The sequence below is a fragment of the Rutidosis leptorrhynchoides genome, unplaced genomic scaffold, assembly GCF_046630445.1.
Source record: "Rutidosis leptorrhynchoides isolate AG116_Rl617_1_P2 unplaced genomic scaffold, CSIRO_AGI_Rlap_v1 contig155, whole genome shotgun sequence".
NCBI classification, from domain to species: Eukaryota; Viridiplantae; Streptophyta; class Magnoliopsida; order Asterales; family Asteraceae; genus Rutidosis; species Rutidosis leptorrhynchoides.
This window is the reverse complement of record NW_027266406.1, coordinates 14,655-37,284: the sequence shown is the minus strand read 5'-3', so window position 1 is coordinate 37,284 and position 22,630 is coordinate 14,655. Positions and strand designations below refer to the sequence as shown.

Here is a 22,630-nt window from a genome sequence, read left to right as displayed (position 1 = left end):
TGTTTTTTCCATAAGGAATAGGTTATTCGAGCCATTAATATAGTGAGAATTGTGGAAAATTTAGTCGCACCGTAGAATTTTCGAATTAAATTAAGTCGTGATTTATAAAAAAATTAATTACAAAGAATAATTAATTTTACTAATTAACTAAAATTTAATTCATTCAACTAAAATTGCTATTAAAAAAAATTATAAAATTTACATGATACAATCATATTAAATATCAATAGAAATAAACTATTTATATTGATCCAATTTATATTTGACGACTAATTTGACTAATATAATTAAACGTTAGTAATCATATTTATAAAAGATATATATATTAGTCTAATTTATATTTGAAGATATCTTAAAAAAAATTATTTTGAAGATTAAAAATTTTGGTGGATGTCTTCGAAAAAATTATATTTGAGGACTAATAATTTTAATATTTATATTTATAAGAATTAATATGCAGATTATATAATTTTTAAAATAAAGGAGAGAATGGAAAAAAAGTCCCTGGGATTCAAACCCAAGGCACACTATATGTCTTCCATTAGTCATACCACTAGGCTATCATTTTACTTTGCTAGCTACTTGATGAACAATGTTTATATATTGTTTTTATAAAATTTAATTTTTTTCAAAAAGTTGGGTGGAATCGTAGTCTCCAGCTTGAATGTGGATCCGTCTCTGATTAAAATTACCACATATCTCCATAACGATCTTTAAGCAATGGAAAAAACTTAATTAAAAAGACTGACTTAAGCTATAAGAAAAATTAAATCTTGAATCACAATATCTATAGTATTGTGAAAATGCTTTAACTGTGGAGTGAAAGCGCAATGCAAACTAGAGAACCGAAACTACGCAGAAGGAGATGCAAAGAAAATCATTTCTGCCAGCAAGCTCAGGCTTGATGCATCAACAGAAGAAGGAAATATCACTATTAAATTCAAGAAATGTAAAAAACCAATGAAACTTGAACCAAGATAAATGAAACTGCACTGAATATATTGATTCTTTGTACTCACCTTGTTCTCAAATTTCTGGAGACTTCTGACGCTCATTTGCAATCTGATAGAATTAACATAAATGAATCAGTAAAGCTGGTTTTTAAAATAACATGAAACACAAAATACAGAACACAACTCTAATCAAAACTCAAGTATAATTAATTTACCTCTGGCAAGAATAAAAAAAGTATGGTTTTTTGTCGTTAGTTGTTGGGATAAGGAACAAATAGAATGACCAAAGAGATCTCGCGACAAGGATTACACAGGGTTCGCGTTCACTTTGATCGTAGGTGGCCACAAACGGCCGGCGACAACCGAGGAAACAATCTTCATTTGTATCTACAGAGAGAAGGAAGAGCAGATGAAGGGGAGGACTGTGGGGGAAGATGATAGATTAATGGAAATACCCACTTAATTGTATCCATTCTCCATCACATATTATCCCAAAATCGTACCACAATCATCACGACGAAGTGGTGTGGATTGGTACATCTGGGTTTAGCCAAAACCAAGAGGATTGAACGAAATTCAATTGAACAAAGACTTGCCATTCAGTGAGGAGGAACTCTGCTGGGAGAAGAAATTAGAGAGGGAGTGATTTTTTGAGATCGCAGAGATGAACGGAATGAACAGTCATATTTGGGCAAGAGAATGTGATCGCAGGGCAAGGATTATGCCACATAGAGAATCGGACGGTGGAGGATAGTGAGCAATGAACGGTCATAATATTTCAATGATTTTGCAATAATGAACAGTATTAAGTGAAATTAGCTGCAGGATTTTGCACTATTTGCTGCGAGTACTTTATTGTTTTGTTATAACTGTTATTTTCTAACTAATTGGGATAGACATAGATACTCTTATCTATTGTACTATTATACTCAGGAATGTATTCCAGTGTTCTTTGTGGCCATGGCTGAGCCTTGGCGTCATTTGATAAATACTGAACAAAATGTATGTTTATATAGATTTCATCCATGTATCTTCATCATTGTGATTAGCAATAAATTTATTATCTGTTTCATTCTACTGAAAAACAAAAAGTACCAATTTTCTAGAGTATGCAATATAGTTTCCTGCAGTATAGTAGCTGATGTTGTGCAGCCAAGCCATAGAGTACTGTTTGTTAATGTTCTTACGAAGTTTGACGACAAATCAGATGACATGGTTCTATTGCTTTTACCAAGCGTGCTAATGTTCTTATCTATTCTACATCGTGTTTATTAAAATTATGAAACTTCACATCCCAGAAAATCTTTAAATTACATTTGTGTTTTCATATCCAATGTTTTATACCTAAAATACAAGACATAATCACGGATCACATACAATTCTAAGAACAAAAAGTAAATCTTGTGTTTTGTTGCCCTTGTTATGGACCTGTAGAGGGCCGGGTTTCCACTCAGTAAGAAGTAGAAGAAGAAGATCGATCGAGCGTAGGAGTAGGATATTTCAAAACGGTATGTTTTGGTTTAGTTTTTCTTTTCAAGGTTTATCCACACGTCAATAGGAAATCCAAGATGGAGGGAATAATGAAGAATGATTCCATCTCATCTCGATTTAATGGAAGGTATGAAATAGTTAACTTTTTTAAAGTTCTGATAGTGAGTTATAAACAAGTGCAAAGTGTAAAAAGTAAGTTCATATATGATTTTATAAATTGAAGTTAAGTTCAGGTAGTACCCAAATATATTTATTCCAAACTTCACTCTTATATATCAATAATAATTTTACCAATAAGTAATAGATCTTCAATTCTAGTTGGAAAATAAAATGGAAACATTACAAATCCAGGGTTAAAATCTTGTGAGATAGTATTTTAATTCATTCATCGAATAGAGAAATCAAATTGTGAATCAATTAGGAAAAGAAATTAATACAATAACAAATCCCATAATGTCAAGTAGTCGGTCTCCCTACTCTACGAAGTCAAGTCCTGTTGACTTAGAGAGACTGACTAATTTATGTTGACATTCTTATCTGTTTTGGAAGTTGAAAATCTTGATACAAACGGCAAAGATAACGGCAAAGAATACTGGGAAAGCGAGACTAACGACGGCAACGACACCCAGGAAGTTATGTTTGTAGCCATAGTAGCTGTAAAGGAACTCTTTGACCGTTTGACCAATGTCTTCAACCATCTCTTCTTTGTCTCCATATTGCGACGCAAACAAACCATACAATGTCCATGCCAATGGGCATGCCCAATAGTACCACCTCCACCATACCGGAATGTGCTGTTATAAAATGTTTGTTCGTTAGGTTAGGAGGGAAAAATGTATAATTACATAACATATAGGGACCCAAATAGTTTCAAACAATATTAAGTTTGGTCCTTAGCTTTGTAAGAAGTGAATATGTGATACATAAAAGAAGGGATTACCGAGCGAGGAACAATGAAGCCAGTGAAGAGATTCCAAATAGCGAAAAATGCAGAACTGGTGATGACCGCAGTCGGGAAGGTTGGCGTGACGGCCACTGTCAACATGCCGTAGAATGTGAAGTACAACAAGGAGAGGGTGAAGAAGAAGACATACCAAAAGAACTTTGCCACTGTCCATTCAAATCCCATCATTGAGTACACAACAACACTATACATAATTCCTTGTATCATAACATATGGAATCTCAACAAGAACCTGCCAATATGTTTTTTTTCCCCCCGGATAAGGACATTAATGAGAAAGTGGCTCTAAAAGCTTTACTTAAAAGAACTTTAGATTAGTAAAAGAGTAACTTTGTTGATATATAATTTACCTGCCCTACGGCATAAGGTAAGGCTGAATACATTCCGGCTGCTGTTTCCCTGTAAAATACAATTCTCTCAATGGAAACGATAGGCTGAGAACCCCCTGCGTATAGAGTTCCGACAAAGAGAACAGCGGCGTGCATAGAACCCATCGCGTTTGACAAATCCTTCATACTTGACCTGAAGAAGAATCAAACACCATATATATTAATGATGAAACTTTCATTTTCATACATATATAAGATTTTAGAGTTAATTACATTTTATTGCCTAGGTCCCAGAACATTGTGCCAAAAGCAAATGCAACTATCAGAGTATAGTAAAATCTGATAGCAGTATATGGAGGATTTCGCCAATACGACAGTCGCTGCTTCCATAAACAAGCCATGCACTGAGTCAGGAACGGCTGCGAGTATTGAGTTTTGAAATACAGGTCCTTCGAGCCTGGTGTAGGTATTGATAATTCATTGATTACTTCTTTGTTTCTCCTGCAATTGTAAAAGGTAGGCAGTTCAGGACTGATAGGAAAATCAGTTTTGAATCAATTGCAAAAAAGTAGTATTTCATAATGAGCACCAAAACCTGTATAGTTCTGAATTTTGATAAATTTCCGTGAAATCGACCCCCAAATGTGCTTCTTGTGACGTAGTTGTAACTTCCAACATCCATGTAGCTGGATTAACGCCTTCTCTAATCTTGGGGACTCCTTCAATTGACTTGATAATTGTAACAAACAAGCGTCAGCAGTTTACAACCGCATATATACATATGCAAATACAGAATCAAAATATCTCAAATTTTGAACTAGCTAGTGTATATATACCTCAAAATACTTGATTAGCTCGCAGGAATGTTGACCTAAAGGTCCGACATAGATCTCTTGTCCTCCACGCTTGAGTAGGAATAGCTTTAAAAAGAAGGGGAAGAAACAAATAAGAAATTCCTAATGGTAGATCCTAACTAACCATAGAATCTATATAAACTTCTCACTCACCTCGTCAAAAGCTTCGAATATGTCGATACTAGGCTGATGAATGGTGCATACTACTGTTCGGCCAGTGTCAACCGTATTCCTAACGGTTCTCATGACGATAGCAGCAGCTCTAGCGTCTAATCCTGAAGTTGGCTCATCCATGAATATGATGGACGGGTTCGCGACTAGTTCAACGGCTATGGTCAATCTCTTGCGTTGTTCGGTTGAGAGACCGCTCACACCAGGTAGCCCAACGATAGCTCCTCTCAATGACTCTAGCTCCACCAGCTCCATCACTTCTTCAACAAACCTCTGAAATTGTAGTCGTTAAATAACAAGGTTAGTAACTTAAAAACTAGATAATGAGGATTGTCCAGTTATGTACATGTAATTATGAGAGAGAACAAATTTAATTTTTTGCATTTTTTACCTTTCGGGTATCAGCATCAACGTCTGGTGATAACCGAAGCCAAGCGGAATACATTAAAGACTCGTGGACAGTAACATAAGGACTATGTATGTCATTCTGCTCACAGTATCCTGATATCCTGGCAAACGTCTCTTGCTTCTTGATGTACCCTGAAATCGAAATGTTTCCGTCGATATATCCTCCAGTTTTCCGACCAGCCAGTACGTCCATTAAAGTAGTTTTTCCGGCTCCACTGACGCCCATAAGTGCAGTGAGAACACCAGGCCGGAATGAACCACTTACACCCCTAAGCAGCATCAATGTGTCATCAGTCACACCCTGAGCTTTCATTGCCTGATTCAAAGTTTGGTTAGTTCTCAAATTTTCAGTCACTATACTATATCTACTAAACATATGTACGTATATAAAGTCTAGGTTACCTGAGGCATATCTACTGAGTACGTAACATTGTCAAAACTGAGAGAATGTGGTTCAAAAGGAAGTATCATTCCCCTATTTCTTTCTTCAGTCGGCTGTACTGCAGCAGAACTACTCTGCCCTGTTGATAAATACTCTTAAAAGTTTCAGAATAACAATTTATACCAATTTTATTGACTAAATACATGTTCATATGAATTAACTTAAAAATATAAAACATCATGTATTATACGAAGGGAGTATGTATTAACTTTGGAAAAGAAAAACTGTACCTTGGGATGTTAAGTCAACAGCTCCACGCTCACTGTTGGAATTTTCATTAATCTCGGGTTCTAGCAAAACAGCCTGTTGTTTATCATATGCTGCAAAATTATATATAATTAACAACATATTAGTTAGGGATGGAGGGAGTAGATATGAACATGGAAATGGAGATAGTCACCATTTAACAGAGTGAGGAAAATAGTAAACAGTCCGTTCAATATGATTATAAGTACGATCAATGCCCCGACTCCAATCCAATACCAATATTCATGAGGAAAAAATGCCCTGGACTTCATAACTGTAACTCCTAGAGTTTCGTTTGTAGCTGGATCAATCTTTTGGGAGCATTAAGGAAAACATTAGTTAATTTTGAAAAATTAACCTGGAAAGTGCTAGTTCAAGAATAAATGGCAGATATATACCTTGCTCCAACTATCTCCTAGGAATTCGTTTGAATAAATGGCAGCATCGGCATACATCAGGGGCGAAATCCAGTATGCCCAAATCCACCACTTCTTTACTTTATCTGAAACATTTTGGAAGGAAATTAAAGGTGGATGCAATATATCTACAAATATTCCTAGCTAGAGAACCAGACGTGGCGCAATTAGTTAGTCATTTCCTCCCTTGGGAGGACATGGATTCGACTTCAGGGGAACGGACTTTAGGTGGTAGTTTGTTATAGGAATTAATAATAATAAAATATTCCTAGGTAGAGAAAGACCAATTAAGTTTTTATCATTATTATTCATACCTCTAGAGAGGACGTAGCCACAATTGACGAAAAGTATGCACATTGCAAAGGATCCCAATGTGGTGGAAATTGTCATATTCCTACCAATTGAAGCCACCACTCTAAACAAAGTAGTAGCCATCATATTCAGAAGTCCGAGCAACAACCACTGCTTAAAAAACCTACAAAATTAAGAAAAAAAATATCAACTCAAGAAAATGTATTTTATGTAAATAATACCAGGAAAGTAAAAAAAAAATATATGTATATGAAACCTCGTAGCATCGGGATCATATCCGACGGTATAGTAAGAGATGACGACCCAAACCAGTGCTTCAATGAAGGAAACAGGGATACAGAGAATCCACTGAGGAATAACATTTGCCCATGCAGGGAAGAAAAGGAGATCCCTTTGTTTGTAAAACACGGGAAGCTTAAAAGACACCAACGGTATCTCCGCCATTCCATTAAATGTAAGCATAACCACGGTGAAGAACAGAGAACCCATGTAGATTACAGCATCTGTTACTGTGTCTTTGTGCATTTTAACACGTAGGAACAGTGTTGATCCAATTAGAGACATTATCATAAGCTGAAGTAATAGAAAATAATGTTAATATCAGAATGATTAAACATGAAGTTTAGATTAAATGTTCAAATTGCCATATGTTAATATTTCGTTGGTTATTGATTGTAGAGCCTCCTGCAAACATAGAAGATGAGTTTTTGGATATATATATAATACATACTTGGAGAATCTTGAAGATGTAAAGAAGTGAATTCCTCTTCATCAACAAGAATTCCCTCGAGAAACAAGCTTTCATCAACTCATTGGTAGTGACACCATATTTTTTGGTTGTCAAAAGAGTGGGGTCCTCTTTGCTCTTATCGAATGGAGTTGCAAGCTCTTGCTGGATTCCCCTTCCGACATGGAAGGACTGAAACGCATCGGCAAATTCCTTCACAGAAATGTAGTTGTATGGCCTGTCTATGCTCACCCAATACTGTTGCTGATCTTTTTTTGATGTAACCTGAAACATATTATTAATTACAAGTTTAAGTTTATTAAACTAAATTGGAAAGGGGTACCTATTTGTTTGTGGGAAAAAAAAAAGCTTACTTCTTGCAAGAAGTCAGCCTCGCCTTTTCGTTCCGGGCACTTGAACCCCATGGATTCAAAGAACTCGAGAATATTTTCACGTGGACCCTGGTAAACAATCTGGCCATCGGAGAGGAGGATAATGTCGTCGAAAAGCTTGTAAGTCTCCGGTGGGGGTTGCAGCAGAGAGATAACGGTTGTTCCTTTGAAGATGTGAATGTATTGCTTAAGCATATTGACAATCTGATATGTTGTTGAGCTGTCCAGTCCAGTTGATATCTCATCCATCAGAAACAGTCTCGCTGGTCCGACAAGCATTTCACCTATATAATTTGTGAAGCTGTCAGGAAATTAATTTTTAGTCCACAGTCATTATGAACTTCACTTACCAGTTGTGACACGTTTTTTCTGTCCACCGGAGATACCCCTGATCATATCATCTCCTACCATAGTGTCTGCACATATTTCTAGTCCCAAAACCTGCACAAGTGTAGGAAATTAGGATTAAGAATCTTACTAGCTAATTCTGGGAAAGTCAACTTCTACCATAGAGACTTCCTTTTTAATTCAATTTAGGTATTTTCTCACCTTCAAAATATACTCTGTTATCACACTTGACTCTTGTCCTTCAATTGATACCGACTGAAATACCAGAATTGTATCGAAAACATTAAATTAACCACCATCCCAGCTTGATAACAAATGTATTATATATATAAAAACAGGGCGAGCCTTGGCGCAACCGGTTAAGGTTTCTCCTTTGTGGCCTGGAGGTCATAGGTTCGAATCATGGAGACATCCTCCCTATACCCTCAAAGCGGGGAGCTTTAGTGCATCGGGATTTTTCCTATATATATATTATGTATAAAAGTTTAAAAAAGCTTCATTCTTACCTTCATGAAGATATCAAGATCAGGATCAGGCATAATGTTGGCTTCCTTTTCTCTTCTGGACAATTCTGCTAACATTTCTGCAATGTAGATCAGTTGTTCATTATGTCGGAATATATAGACGATTAGTTGGGAAATTAAATTCTAGTAATAAGGAATACTGACCAAAACGATTTCCAACCCCCTGGCATCTAGCAGAGAATGCTAAAGTTTCTCGCACTGTCATTTCTGGGACATGAAGATCATGTTGACTTATATAGGCTGCAGTTCGTTGGGCGACAAACTCTTGAATGCCATGACCGTTGTAAGTAATCTTCCCAGAGCACTGAATGACAGAAAGATAATTCCTTATTACCTTAATACAATTAAGCTAAACTAAAGAATCAAGTTTTGCATACCGAAAGGTCCTTGTCGAGTCTTCCGGCCAATGCTAACAAGAACGTTGTCTTTCCAGAACCTGGAGGACCTAATAACAATGTTAACCTGCACAAAATATTTGAAACTAATAAACTTTCTTACTCTGTATGTGCTTATACATTTCTAACAAATCACAAACTCGGCCATATTTAATCTAGATAATTAATAAAATTAATCAAAAAATAAAACATTTCTAACTACATATAGGAATTCACGAACCTGGAAGGCTTTATTCTTCCACTGATTCCTTGAAGAATGTTGAGGTGCCTTTTCTGGCTTGAATATAGATGGAGAGCTTGCAACAAACCCTTTTCCCAGCAACAATCGAGTTTTAAAACTCAGCAATGTATATTACTTTAGACAGTAAAATGAAAGCAGCAGTACTAATTAAGCTTTGTAATTCTTACTTCAACCATGTTGATTGAGAAATTTGTAAATGAGGGCAGAGCTCTACTTCCAACTTGCGCCTCTGCTTCAACTCTTAAATTTTCGAATCGAACGTCAAGTGTAGGAATTTCTATTCCAACTCTGAAAAAATCAAAATGCTAACTGGGTAATAAGACATTTTTTTATTAATCATTCAAAGATTTCTTGGGATCCGAAACAAGAAATTACCTGTCAAGGCGTCTTCTGAGTTTCATCAAGAACCTCTCATTATCGACATCAGTATCGTTCACTAGCCGCTCGATCAAATCTTTTCTATCTTGAAACCCAAGTTTGGTAATATCAACTTCACTAGTTTCACCTTCAATTGCATTCAGCAAGCCTTTCCTTACGCGATCGACAGTTGGGAGCCTCTCAATGGCAGCCCACTTAAGAGCTTCCTCGTCGTCCCTTTCATCTCTTCGAAGTGACGAAGAGAAAGCCACCGCGCCGCCACCATCTCTCCATATTGAAGCACTATTTGTCCGGAAACTTCCACGGAAACTTCGAAAACTTGGAGAAGTTCCCTCCATTAATTGGCCAAGAGAGGAGACAACTACGACAAGCAAAGAAAAATAACCAGAAATCAAAATATTCTTGTTTATGTATCCTCGTCAGGGGATTAATCAATATAGACTAGCTTGGCGATCTATGCATATTTATTTTTGTTGGAGTACATCACCCAAAAATTATTATTGAACTAATATTGGTTGTTTATAAGATTTCTTGTCTGAGGATTCATTTTCGTAATTATTAAATTCAACCGGACAACTAGCTAGAACGTGGTAGGCTTATTCAATTTAGTAGCCAAGAACAAGTTCTTTGTTTCTTAAAAAATTACTTGATTGCTAAAAAATATATCGCTTGAACTCTCACGAATTGATTATGAAGATCTTGCATATAATTCTTTAAGAGACTCGTGAAACATGCAAAATAAAATTCTAGTCAGTACTCCACACGTTCTCCAACCGTAGAACCACCTGTATACTGTTTTTCCCTTTTAAAATATAACTCTATTAAATTTCAAAAATTATAAACTTCATCATTTGATTCTAACAGACTAATTAGTTTACTATGGAAGATAAGGACATGGATTATTTGATATTTGAAAATAAAATTGCCTCTCTTTTCCTACTCAATTTAGTAGCCAAGAATAAGCTATTTGTTTCTTCAAAATTACTTGATTGCTATAACTAAAATATACTAGTCACTGAGCCCGTCCGTTGAAATGAAAATCCAAAACTTTAAAAATTAATAATTTAAATATATATTACAAAAAATTATACAATAATTATTTGCATTAAATATTATTAAATCTATGTCAAATATTATATCAAAAGGAAATCATTTTAACTTTATATCAATTATAATAATTTTGATTTTATTTCAAAATCTACAATCCTATTAGAATTAAAATTTTACTTTATTTGAAAAATAAGATATGTCCATTCATTAGGAATAATAGTTTAATAAAAGAATTGAAAAAATAATAATAAATATTTTAATTTGACTATGAATTTATTTTTTTTAACAATATTCCTGTTTGAAAAAAAAAAAAGAGAAGATGTATCCATTTTATTTAGGAATAGGAAAAAAGAATATAATGAATTTTAATTAGAAAAATTTTTTAAATAAGAAAATTAGAAAAACTATAGTGTATTATAATTTTATTATGAATATGTTTTTATTATGTTTTGATTTCCTAATTAGAATAGGAAAAAAATCATTGACTTAAAATTTTAACTTGAAACCTAATTAAACTCAACGTTCTAAATTAGGCATGTAGTTTAATAAAAAAATTAGAAAAAATTAATATATATTATTATTTGATTACGATTAATTTTTTTAAAAATATGCCCGTTTGAATAGGAAAAAAGAAAGAATAAAAAAAAATATAATGAATTTTAATCAGATTAAATTGTTTTATAAAAAATAGAAAAAAATTAATGTGTATTAGAATTTTATTTATTATTATAGGTAGGAAATTTATTAGGAATCAAATTATTATATTAGGAAAAAGTAATTGGTAGAATTTTATTAGGAATCATTATGTTTTTATTGTGTTTTGATTTTCTAATTAGAAAAGGAAAAAAATAATAATAAAATTGTAACTTGAAACCTAATTAAACTTAAATTTCTTATATACATGTGTCAAATTACTATTCTTTAATAAAACGTCATGTGTCCGTTGGACGAAAAGTCCGTACTTTTAAAAATAAATAATTTAAATATATATTACAAAAAATTATATAATAATTATTTGCATTAAACATTATTAAATCTATGTCAAATTTTATATTAAAAGGAAATTATTTTAACTTTAAATCAATTATAATTATTTTGATTTCATTTTAAAATCTACAATTCTATTAGAATAAAAAAATTTATTTTATTTAAAAAATAATATATATCCATTTTAATTAATAATAGTAAAAAAATATAGCGGATTTTTATTAGGAATAATAGTTTAATAAAAAAAATTGAAAAACAAATTGTATATTTTAATTTGATTAGGAATAAATTCTTTTAACAATATGTCAGTTTAAATAGGAAAAAAAGAAGATGTGTCCGTTTTAATTAGGAATAGAAAAAAAGAATATAATGGATTATAATTAAGAAAAATTATTAAATAAAAAAATTATAAAAAATTATATAGTGTATTATAATTTTTTTAGGAATTTTTTTTATTGCGTTTTGATTTCCTCTTAGAATAGGAAAAATAATATCATTAATTATAAACTGTAATTCGAAACTTAATTAAACTCAAAGTTCTAATTACGAATATATTTTAATAAAAAAATTAGAAAAAAATAATATATATTATTATTTGATTAGGAATAATTTTTTAACAATATGCTCGCTTGAGTAGAAAAAGAAGAAGATGTGTCTATTTTAATTAAGAATAGGAAAAAAGAATATAATGAATTTTTATTAGAAAAAATTGTTTAATAAAAAAATAAAAAAAATTATAGTGTATTATAATTTTATTAAGATTTTTTTAAAATAATAGATAGGAAATTGATTAGAAAAAATTGTTTATTATATTAGAAAAAAGTAATTGATAGAATTTTATTAGAAACCATTATATTTTTTATTGTATTTTGATTTTCTAATTAGAAAAGAAAAAAAAATATCATTGACTTAAAATTGTAACTCGAAACCTAATTAAACTCAAAGTTTTTATATACATATGTCAAATTACTATTCGTTAATAAAACGGCATGTGTCGGATATTAATTTGACAGTAAAATTTATTTATAATTGAATTGTAATTGAGACAAATTGAAAAAATTTCTCTATTATCTATAAGATTTGCAATTGGAACGAATTAAAAAAGTTTACGTTTGAATATGAAGATATGTGACAGTATTAGTTTAATTCATCTTGCTTTTCATGATTTATTACGGTATATATTTTTTTAGGTTAATAATTTTGTTAGGTAAAAGATATATATAAATATATAATAGGATGATGATGTTTAATTGACCTTTCGAAAGTTTTAAATTTGCGAGGTAAATGGGTCAAATGGATATTATTTTGAAGTAATGCTTGGTGAAGAAATTTCCGAGGTAAATATGATGTAGAAGGTATCGTAAAAGACTATCTTATTTGATTTAATAGATAGAATTTCAAGCTAGATGGATCGAAGAATTGAAGATTACGCATTCTGTCGGTCGGGATCAACGTACAGCTATAATTTTTGATTTGGTGGTCCGAGTCGTCATTTTAATATATTTCCATAATGCTCTCGGGAATTTACAAGTCCAACTTTGTTTCGGACCTTATCCTAGCCTATTTCGGCTTTCGTCGGGCCACTTTTATATTGTGTGACTTAGAAGTGGATTCAAACGTGGATCAACGTTTTACTTGTTTTTCCACTCAGAACTATTTAAAAAATTTTTATTGATTTTATTTGCTATCTTTGAATTAATAAAATCCTAATTCAAGAATTATCTCAACTGTTCTTGAATTTCTGGATTAAAATTTATTTTTACACTACTTAGATTGCCTCAAAATAAGTCAAATTAATGGATATTATTTTTGAAGTAATGCTTGGTATAGAATTAAGTTAACGCCAAGCAAAAAAAAAGGGAGAGTTAAGTTAATGTATAATAGCAATTGATAATAAGATGACATGTATCATTGAGAACTAAATTATTTTGATTGTATTTTTTAATATCAAAATATCAGTGTTCTTATCTTCCATTCTAAACTTACTAGGAGGATGCACTCTCCCCGAATTCATTGAGCTCATCAAAATATTTTATCTATGAGTTTAATGAGTCCATAAAATTATAAGTTTAAAAGTCAGGCCTCGCTTATTAGACCACAAGAATCAAATTATAAAATTTAATGATTTTTGAAATTTAATAGTTTATACTCTATCCATTCCACTTTAATTATTTAAAAATCAATTTTCACACAAGTCAAAAAAATGTCTGAATATATATTTTCTGACTAATGTATCCCTAAATAATGATTACTGCTACAATATAATATCTTTCCGTCATTAAAAATTGAAAAAAGTTCAAGAATAATACAGATAAAATTTTGTTTTAATTTTATAAGTGGACATTTATTTTAACATATTTAAAAAATGATTTTTGGACATTTAAAATGGAATGATGGAAGTAGCATGTAAAAGAGGAAAAAACAGTATGTGTGAGTACTCACTTGATTTATTTTTTTTTTTTTTTCATGTTTCATGAGTCTCTTAAAGAACTAAATAAATCAATTGCCTCGTTATTGTAAGCATTAAATTGAGTAGACCAAGTTGACCAGTGACAATGACAGTGTTTAATACGTAGTAATATATATTACTATCCTATACGAACATACGTCATTTTTGAGAATTTTTTTTACATTTAAATAAGTGTCATTTTAATTTTTTAATGGAATTTATATCCTTTTAGTATAAAATTTTCAATTTATTTCTTATTATATGGAAAGAGATATCACAATTTGGCTAGATGAATTAAAATAGGGGTAGTATTGTAATATTGTATAAGTCTTTTAAAACTAAAATTAAAATTCAAGATTTTAATTACTTTGTCATTCACAAGTCAGCAGGCCCGTCCGTTAGACGGAAAGTCTGTACCTTTAAGAATTAATATATTAAATATATCATATAGAAAGTTGTATAATAGTTATTTAATATTAAACACTATTAAATTTATGTCAAATATTATATCAAAAGGGAATTATTTTAACTTGATATCAATTATAATTATTTTAATTTTATATAAAAATCTATGATCCTATTATAATTAAAAATTTATTTTGTTTTCAAAAATAATAAACATAATAAAAACTAAAAATTATACATTAAGATTTGATTTCATAATAAAATTTATAATTGCATCTAATCAATTTAGCTGTTCCTATTATTTTAAAAACAAGATTATTTTAAAAACAAGTAAATGGGCATGTCCGTTAGACGTAAAGTCCGTACCTTTAAAAATTGGTATTCTAAATATATGATACAAAAAAATTATAGAATAATTATTTGTATTAAAAATTATTAAATCTATGTCAAATTTTATATCAAAAATAAATTATTTTAACTTGATATCAATTATAATTATTTTGATTTTATTTCAAAATCTATAATCCTATTATAATTAAAAATTTATTTTGTTTTCAAAAATTATAAACAACGCTAAAAGTAAAAAATTACTCCCTCCGTATACAAATAGATGACGTTTTGAGAGAATTTTTTTGTCTTCAAATAGATGACGTTTTGAGAATTTCAATGTAATTTTTACATATTTACCCTTTTCTCTTTCTTTCCACTATGAAAAAAAAATAAAAAAATATTATTTAAATATAAATAGAAAGGATAAAACAGTAAAATGAAGATAAATTTTGTCTCGAAAACAATGATATTGGTATTGGCAAAAGTGTTGAAAACGTCTACTATTAGTAGACAGAGGGAGTATATATCAAGATTTCATTTCATAATAAAGTTTATAATTGCATCTAATCAATTTAGGTCTTCCCATTATTTGAAAAATAAGATATGTCTATTTTAATTAAGAATAGGAAAAAAAATATAACTGTTGTTTATTAAGAATAATATTTTAATAAAAAATCAGAAAAAATAATATATATTATAATTTGATTAAGAATAACTTTTTTAATAATATGCGCATTTGAATAGGAAAAAAAGATGTGCCCGTTAATTTTAATTAAGAATAAGAAAAAAAATATATAATGAATTTTCTTATTTAGTAAAAATTGTTGAATAAAAAAAATATATGTCTTATAATTTTATTAGGAATAATTTTTTAAATAATAGATAGGAAATTTATTAGGAATAAAATTAATATATTAGAAAAAATTAATTGGTTTGAATTTTATTAGGAATCATTATCTTCTCAAAGTTCTAAAATACATGTGCCAAATTACTATTCATCAATAAACCGCCATATGTCGAATTTTGATGTGACAATAAAATTTGCAATATAATTTATAATTGGAACAAATTAAAAAGTCTTGCTATTGTCTATAAGATAAGATATGTCCGTTTACTTAAGAATAGGAAAAAAATATAGTGGATATTTATTAAGAATTAGGAATAATAGTTTAATGTAAAAAATTAGAAAAAAATAATATATATTATAATTTGATAAGGAATAATATTTTTAATAATATGCTTGTTTTGATAGAAAAAAAAGAAGACGTTCGCGTCTTAATTAAGAATAGGAAAAAAGAATAAAACGAGTTCTTACTTGGGAAAAATTATTTAATAAAAAAATTAGAAAAAATATAGTGTATTATAATTTTATTAGGAATAATTTTTTAAATAAACAACCAGCTTTAATTCCACCGAGTGGAGTCGGCTATATGAATCCTCACGTTTAAATCTAAAGGCAATGTGTAGATCACAAGCCATATCATAAATCATATAATATAGTATCATGTATAAAATACGATAATCGTGAGAACCCGCATTGGAAAGGTACGTGAAAGACGATGGGCTATAAAGGGATCGATTGGTTCTATCCATATCAACAAGTTGCAACTTATTTTCGGAAGCTCATCTGTAGAAACTCCAAACTTAAGCATGCTTGGCTTGGAATAGTCTTAAGATGGGTGACCATCCGGGAAGTTTTTCGAAATTTCCTGGAGAGCGTGCGAGTGAGGAAAAAGAACGCTAGAAAGACGAGTGTTGGTCTATGGAGACAGACGCGAATCCTGTAGTGGCCCGGTGCTCGTCGTGCTGCCGGTGCCCGTGAGCGCGATAAAATGCATATAATAAATCATGCTACATAATAATAGATAGAAAATTAATTAGGAATAAAATTATTATATTAAGGAAAAATAATTGGTTGAATTTTATTAGGATTCATTATGTTCTCAAAGTTTTAAAATATATGTGCCAAATTTCATCAATAAAACGCCATGTGTCAAATTTTAATTTTACAATAAAATTTTACAATTGAAAGAAAAGTTCTTGCTATTTTTTATATAAGATTTTATTAGAAATCATTATGTTTTTATTGTGTCTTGATTTTCTAATTAGAATAGGAAAAAAATAAAATCATTGACTTAAAATTATAACTAGAAACCTAATTAAACTCAAAATTCTAAAATACATGTGTCAAATTACTACTCATCAATAAAACGCCATTTTGATTTCCTAATTAGAATAGGAAAAAAATATATTATCATTGACATAAAATTATAAATTGAAATCTAATTAAATTTAAAATTCCAAAATATATGTGTCAAATAACTACTCATCAATCAAACGTCATATGTCGAATTTTAATATGACAATAAAATTTATAATTGAATTTATTATTAGAATAAATTGAAAAATCTTGCATTTTTTTATATGAGATTCATTATTTTGTTTTTATTTTCATTCAGCTGACATCATATGACGCTACACTTTGGGCTTCAGGTTAAAGATATAAAGTATTCTTTATGTTTTTTCCATCAAAAAGTAAGAGATCGTATGTTTGGGCTTTTGAAGTACTTTTTCAATTTTAAAATTTTAAAAAGTTAATATGGTGTTTGGCTATCATTTTTTATATTATTTTTTGTACAAAATTCACCACTCAAAAGCCAAAAGTTGAGAAGTAATAAATAGTCACTTTACAGTAAGGTCACTTTTCAATCAAAAAGTCCAACAGTCCCAGTTATACCATATGGAGACTAAGTCTTCTTGGGACTTTTTTTGGGAAACGCAACTCTAAATTGTTTATATATATCCTCGTCAGGAAATTAATCAACATAAAAAAAGGCTACCTTGACGATCTCTGTATATTTATTTTTAATAGTACGTCTGTTGAGGTTGTTTGTTTCATGACGTCTATATATCAAAATGTTCTGGAGATCTTGATGAATACTAGAATAGAAAGAAAATGGAATGTAGCTTGGAAAGAAGAGAGTCGAGCATCAAGCAACTGTCTTAAGAAAAACAGCAGCAAAAATATTCTTTGAAATATTTAAGATGAAACTGAAACTGACCAGAGCAAAACAGGCCACCGGAGTTCAGGCCAGGATAGGTTCAAGCAATATTGAAGAGAAGAAGAACACTATTGCAGGAATGGACCAAAATGCACATCGAAAAGAGTTCAAGGACCTTGGTATCATTGAGTCAAACTTGAGGGATGTTGCGGCTATTATTGAAACTTTTGAAGCCGGAAATGCAATTGAGATTCCACCGGCTGAAGTTCTGATTTGCGAAGGTTAGGGCATAGCTGGAAATGATCGTGACAACCTCAAGAACAACGACATTATGTTCAATTGCTTTGCAAATCAGCCGATCGAAAAGCCCTAAATCAAGGTAGGGTTCTTGTTATCGTACGTTTTCTGGGTTTTCCAGTTTTAGCTTGAAGATCAATAAATTAGGTTCTTGTTATGGTACGTTTTCTGGATTTTAATGATTGAAAAACCAACTTCGTGCTTCCTTGGTGGTCCGAAATCACTAGAATGATCAATTTCATCAATTACTTAGTAATGATAATCTGCTAGCTCGATCAGTCGTTTTTCTAGGTTTTACTGTCAAAAATTGAGGATTTTGTATGCAAGCTACTTTTCTTGTTTCTTTGGATCCAGTGAAGCTACATTATGCATTTTGAAGTTGTTATGGAGGTTTTTGCAAGTTCTTAGCATGAGAAGATGAGAATGACCATTGTTTTAGTCTATTTCAACTGTTATTTCAACAAGTTCAGTAGTCATTTTATTTTTCAGTCAAGTTAATGAAGAAGTGAAGATGTAGAATCATTTATTAGATTATTTAGAAGATTTCTAAAATTGTTGCCTTCATTGATCATCACTGGAACAAGTAGTCAATTCCAAAGTCAATTTTTGAAGCTTTTTGGCCTAATCTGCAAATATGAAGAAGAGAAGTTTTACTGCAGTTTTTCTTTAGTTACCTTACTAGAAAGATTAAAAAGCAAATGAGAATAAATAGTGCCCAAGAAAACAGCTAGATGACATTTTATCAGCTTGTTTACATGTCACCATATATTTTTCATTCCACTTTATATAATTCCTAATTATGACTGTAACGACCCAATTTATTCGACTTTGATAATCGTGCCATTAATGTCGACGTGTAGTTGACTATCGAATAATTAATAACCTCGATCATATTTACGCACGTTTCTTTTCGATTGAATTCGAACCGGTTTCTGTAACTATTTCTAATGTCGATTTCGATTAATCCGAATCGAGTATAGTAATGATTGATATCACGAATATCTAAATTTTCTACACGACTTACGATTGTCCGAGTTTAAGTGTTTTACTGTATTAATACGGTATATATACACACAATTACATGTCCATAATACAATACTATCTACCTAGTCCGTGTGCAATTTTCAAACCTACTATAGAAATTCATGTATCCAGAAACGTGATTTTCGAAGACAGTTTTCAATTCAGAATCCTAAAATTTCAAACATGTCAGACAGAGTTTGGAAGTCTAATTTTTCCTCACGCGTGGAAGCTTAATTTCAATATTTTGACAGAGATTCAGATATGCCAGGAGACTTTTTACAACAAGCCAAAAATTTAATCAACCAAGATACAAATATACACAATATACAATCCAAAGTTTTCTCGGTAACAATTTCGGAGACTTATAACTGTCCAGAATTACAAGATCGAAAATAACATACTGTCAAAAAAAAAAATTCCAGAAAATTAAAAACCTACCACCGTCATGCTAGTCATCCATCACTGACCACGAATACAGCCGTCGTTGAGCTAGCAGCCAGCCGGAACCGATTGAGATACGACCGAGTTACCGCCGGGTCGTGACCGAGTCAGCTGAATCCGACCGAATCGAGCCTCAAATCGGAGCTTCCAACCTGCCACAAACCCAACCAACATCAGAATACATCAAATTCAGTCGAAACAGTAAGAACCCTAAAACTCAAATTTTCAATTCAAGTCGGATTAAATCGTTATTTAAGTCGATTCTTGTGTAAAAATAGAGTAGAGATGACGTAGAATAACATATATCAAATTCGGACTAAATCCCCAATTTTTACGAAGAACCCTAATTTATAAAAATTGAAATTAAAACTTACCCGATCGTAGTTAGGAGAAATTGATTGTATATTCATACTCCCCGCGTCGAGTACTATCGGAAATGGCCAAGAAATTGTTCGTCTCCGGCAAAGACGACAGAAGGCAGCGAGGTCGACGAGCGGAGGAAGAAGAAGAAGAGAGAATGAAGAAAAGGAAAATGATTGGACCGAACCGGTCCAATCCATTTTATATTCCGTTTCACTGTTAAATGACCATTTAACCCTCAGTTTTTAAAATGTTTACAAGATTACCAACGTGTTTTATTTTAGTCAATTAAAAGTCAAAGGTTAAATCGTCTTTTCAGAATATTAAGATCGGTTCAGTTCGGTTCAATCAGAATCAATTCGGTTTAATCCAGAATCAGACCCTAAACGTATTTTTATATCTTCCGAACCTAATAAAATTATTTCTACTCGACCCGAACCTATAAAAATTTATCAGTAATTATTATAAATTATTTTGAACATGATTGTATAAAAATTTTATTTTTCTTGACACCTGGATTTTTAAATCACGAAATATATATATATAATTAGTATGATTATATGTATATTTAATTATTTTTAATTTATTTCCTCAAAATATATATTCAAAAGTATAATATTGATGATAAATTAATTTATGTTCCAGTAAGTTAAAAATAATTTTTGTTTAAAAATTGACATAATTAAGTAATTTAAATAATATAACCTATAAGGGACTAATAAATAATTAAATCAAATCAAGTCATAATTCATGTTAGTGAATAAATAATTAAAGTACTTAGAAAATTAACGTAACAATTACGAGAGTATATATATATATATATATATTTATGTTTACGCCATCAATTAGAATTAATAAATTATCGATGTTATTAGGTTGATAATTCATGAGGATCGAGATAAGGACACGACCACGATAGTGCTGTGAGTTTTATTATGATTTCATTTCAGTATGTTGCAAGTATATATATACTTAATGAATGATTTACATCACTATGCCAAACACATCATTTATGTATGATTTATGATTTTACGATTTTCAAAAGTTTGGCATAGTTACTTTGAAAACTAAATAGTCGTAGATGGCCTGGAGACCTTCAAAAATAAACTCAGATTTTAATCATGATTACACGTATAGTTTAGATAAACTATATAGTTAATATTCACTTACTCATAGATCATATATAATTATAGAATAATTATATATATGTAAAGTATATAGGAATTCCAATCACACATGCTTTATAGTCAGTAGTGTCAGGTCCTCTCAGGTGACCTTAAGTCGTACTAGGTCCTCTCAGGTGACCCCTTGATTAGGTCTGCGCAGATGGTACACCATCAATCAGATATTGATGTTCAGTCGTATGTGTTGTGTACGACAATACTACAGTAGTCAGATACTATTGTAGTCCAGTTACAGGTTCCTAAATATAAACATGTTCACTAAATATATACTGTTATATCATAATTAATATACAGTTCATTAAATATATATTTCAGCAGGATTATACAACACGTATTATATATATTCATAATATATATAGATACTATCATGATTATACAACATTTAATATATTCAGCATGTTCACACAGTATGTAATATATATATTCATAAAATATATATATTCAGCATGATTATACAGCAAGCAATATATTCAGCATGATCTCACCACACGTAAAATATATATACTCATAACATATATATTCCAGCATAAATTTCATGATTTCAATTCGATTCTACAGTTATCAGTCCAATAATTTCCTTCCAGATTTTGTTCAGTATATGAAAACTTAATGTCTTTATAATAACTCTCACTAACCCTAAAGCTTACGTTTTTCCGAAACATGTTTATATTTTCTCCAGATTAGAAAAACAGGATAAGTACGGGCTACGAGGCATAAGTAGGGTTCCACTTCTGCATATCCAATCAAGTCCACGTCATGCACAGGTATCAACGGGACACCGATCTCGATTCTCGCACGTAGGGTCGGGAGCGGGCGTCTCAATGACATCTAGGTTTCAGGTTTCAGTTGGATCACTATAAAACCTCTCTTGTATTTACCTTTCATGATATGAGCTTTTAATGAAATTGGCAACAATATTGAAAGTTCATCAATCTTTTTCTAGTTTTAAAATTTTCAACCTGCAATTGATACTTAGAAACAACTAAATTAGCCTAACCTTAGTTTTATTTAGGATTTCAACCCCCAAACCGTGAGAGTTAACCATGTTTAAGTATTTTATAATCAAATCAATAACATGGAAGCAATAATCATCAAGTTCTTAGTTGTAGTATCTGTTTCTTAGTCTGCAAGTTATTTGATCTGTATAGTTTACTTGGATTGAGTCTTGTGCTATTCTACTTGTTGTGAGAATCAATTTCGGCCACTCTATCAGTGGTATCAGAGCGGGACGATCCTGAGGCTTTTTAGTTGTCGAGATGGCGTTGATGCAACCATATATCAACAAAGGTATGAGTAACAGTCTCGTTAAGTTCACAGAAAATATTTTTATTATAAAAAAAATACTCCTATTATATCTAATAATTACACATACCATTAAAATTCAAAACATCAATTATTTTAAAATGGAGGAGTATTAAATTCAACCGGACAAATAGCCAGAGGCGTTTTGAGTTGTCGAGATGGCGTTGATGCAACCATATATCAACAAAGGTATGAGTAACAGTCTCGTTA

At 30.9% G+C, this 22,630-nt stretch overlaps 1 protein-coding gene across 4 annotated transcripts; it reads right to left on the bottom strand.

Annotated features, from left to right (window-relative positions):
- Window positions 1-2,977: 2,977 nt before the first annotated feature.
- Window positions 2,978-9,928, bottom strand: LOC139881438 (pleiotropic drug resistance protein 1-like). 4 transcript variants are annotated; one of them, XM_071865908.1, is made up of 24 exons: window positions 9,588-9,928; window positions 9,380-9,500; window positions 9,192-9,280; window positions 8,954-9,038; window positions 8,721-8,880; window positions 8,559-8,635; window positions 8,254-8,307; window positions 8,055-8,145; window positions 7,687-7,988; window positions 7,316-7,597; window positions 6,842-7,158; window positions 6,588-6,748; window positions 6,246-6,359; window positions 6,012-6,158; window positions 5,837-5,931; window positions 5,572-5,703; window positions 5,153-5,485; window positions 4,744-5,034; window positions 4,573-4,656; window positions 4,332-4,465; window positions 4,010-4,237; window positions 3,758-3,929; window positions 3,385-3,639; window positions 2,978-3,238 (listed from the first exon to the last, which is right to left on the bottom strand). In XM_071865908.1, exons 1-24 carry the CDS (start codon window positions 9,926-9,928, stop codon window positions 2,978-2,980), a joined length of 4,326 nt encoding a protein of 1,441 aa, XP_071722009.1. The 4 variants fall into 4 exon arrangements, with proteins under 4 accessions (XP_071722009.1, XP_071722010.1, XP_071722011.1 ...); XM_071865909.1 differs by having other exon boundaries at window positions 5,572-5,705; window positions 5,842-5,931; window positions 6,012-6,168; window positions 6,256-6,359; XM_071865910.1 differs by having other exon boundaries at window positions 5,572-5,705; window positions 5,869-5,931; window positions 6,012-6,168; window positions 6,256-6,359.
- Between the last annotated feature and the right edge of the window lie 12,702 nt (window positions 9,929-22,630).

What these genes read in the sequence shown, in the direction of transcription:
- LOC139881438 (XM_071865908.1), bottom strand. Translation starts at nt 9,928, where the DNA reads ATGGAGGGAACTTCTCCAAGTTTTCGAAGTTTCCGTGGAAGTTTCCGG. An exon ending in ATCTTGATATCTTCATGAAG is followed by an intron (nt 8,308 to 8,558) that starts GTAAGAATGAAG and finishes CTGGTATTTCAG; the next exon opens with TCGGTATCAATTGAAGGACA. An exon ending in AGGCTGACTTCTTGCAAGAA is followed by an intron (nt 7,598 to 7,686) that starts GTAAGCTTTTTT and finishes AATATGTTTCAG; the next exon opens with GTTACATCAAAAAAAGATCA.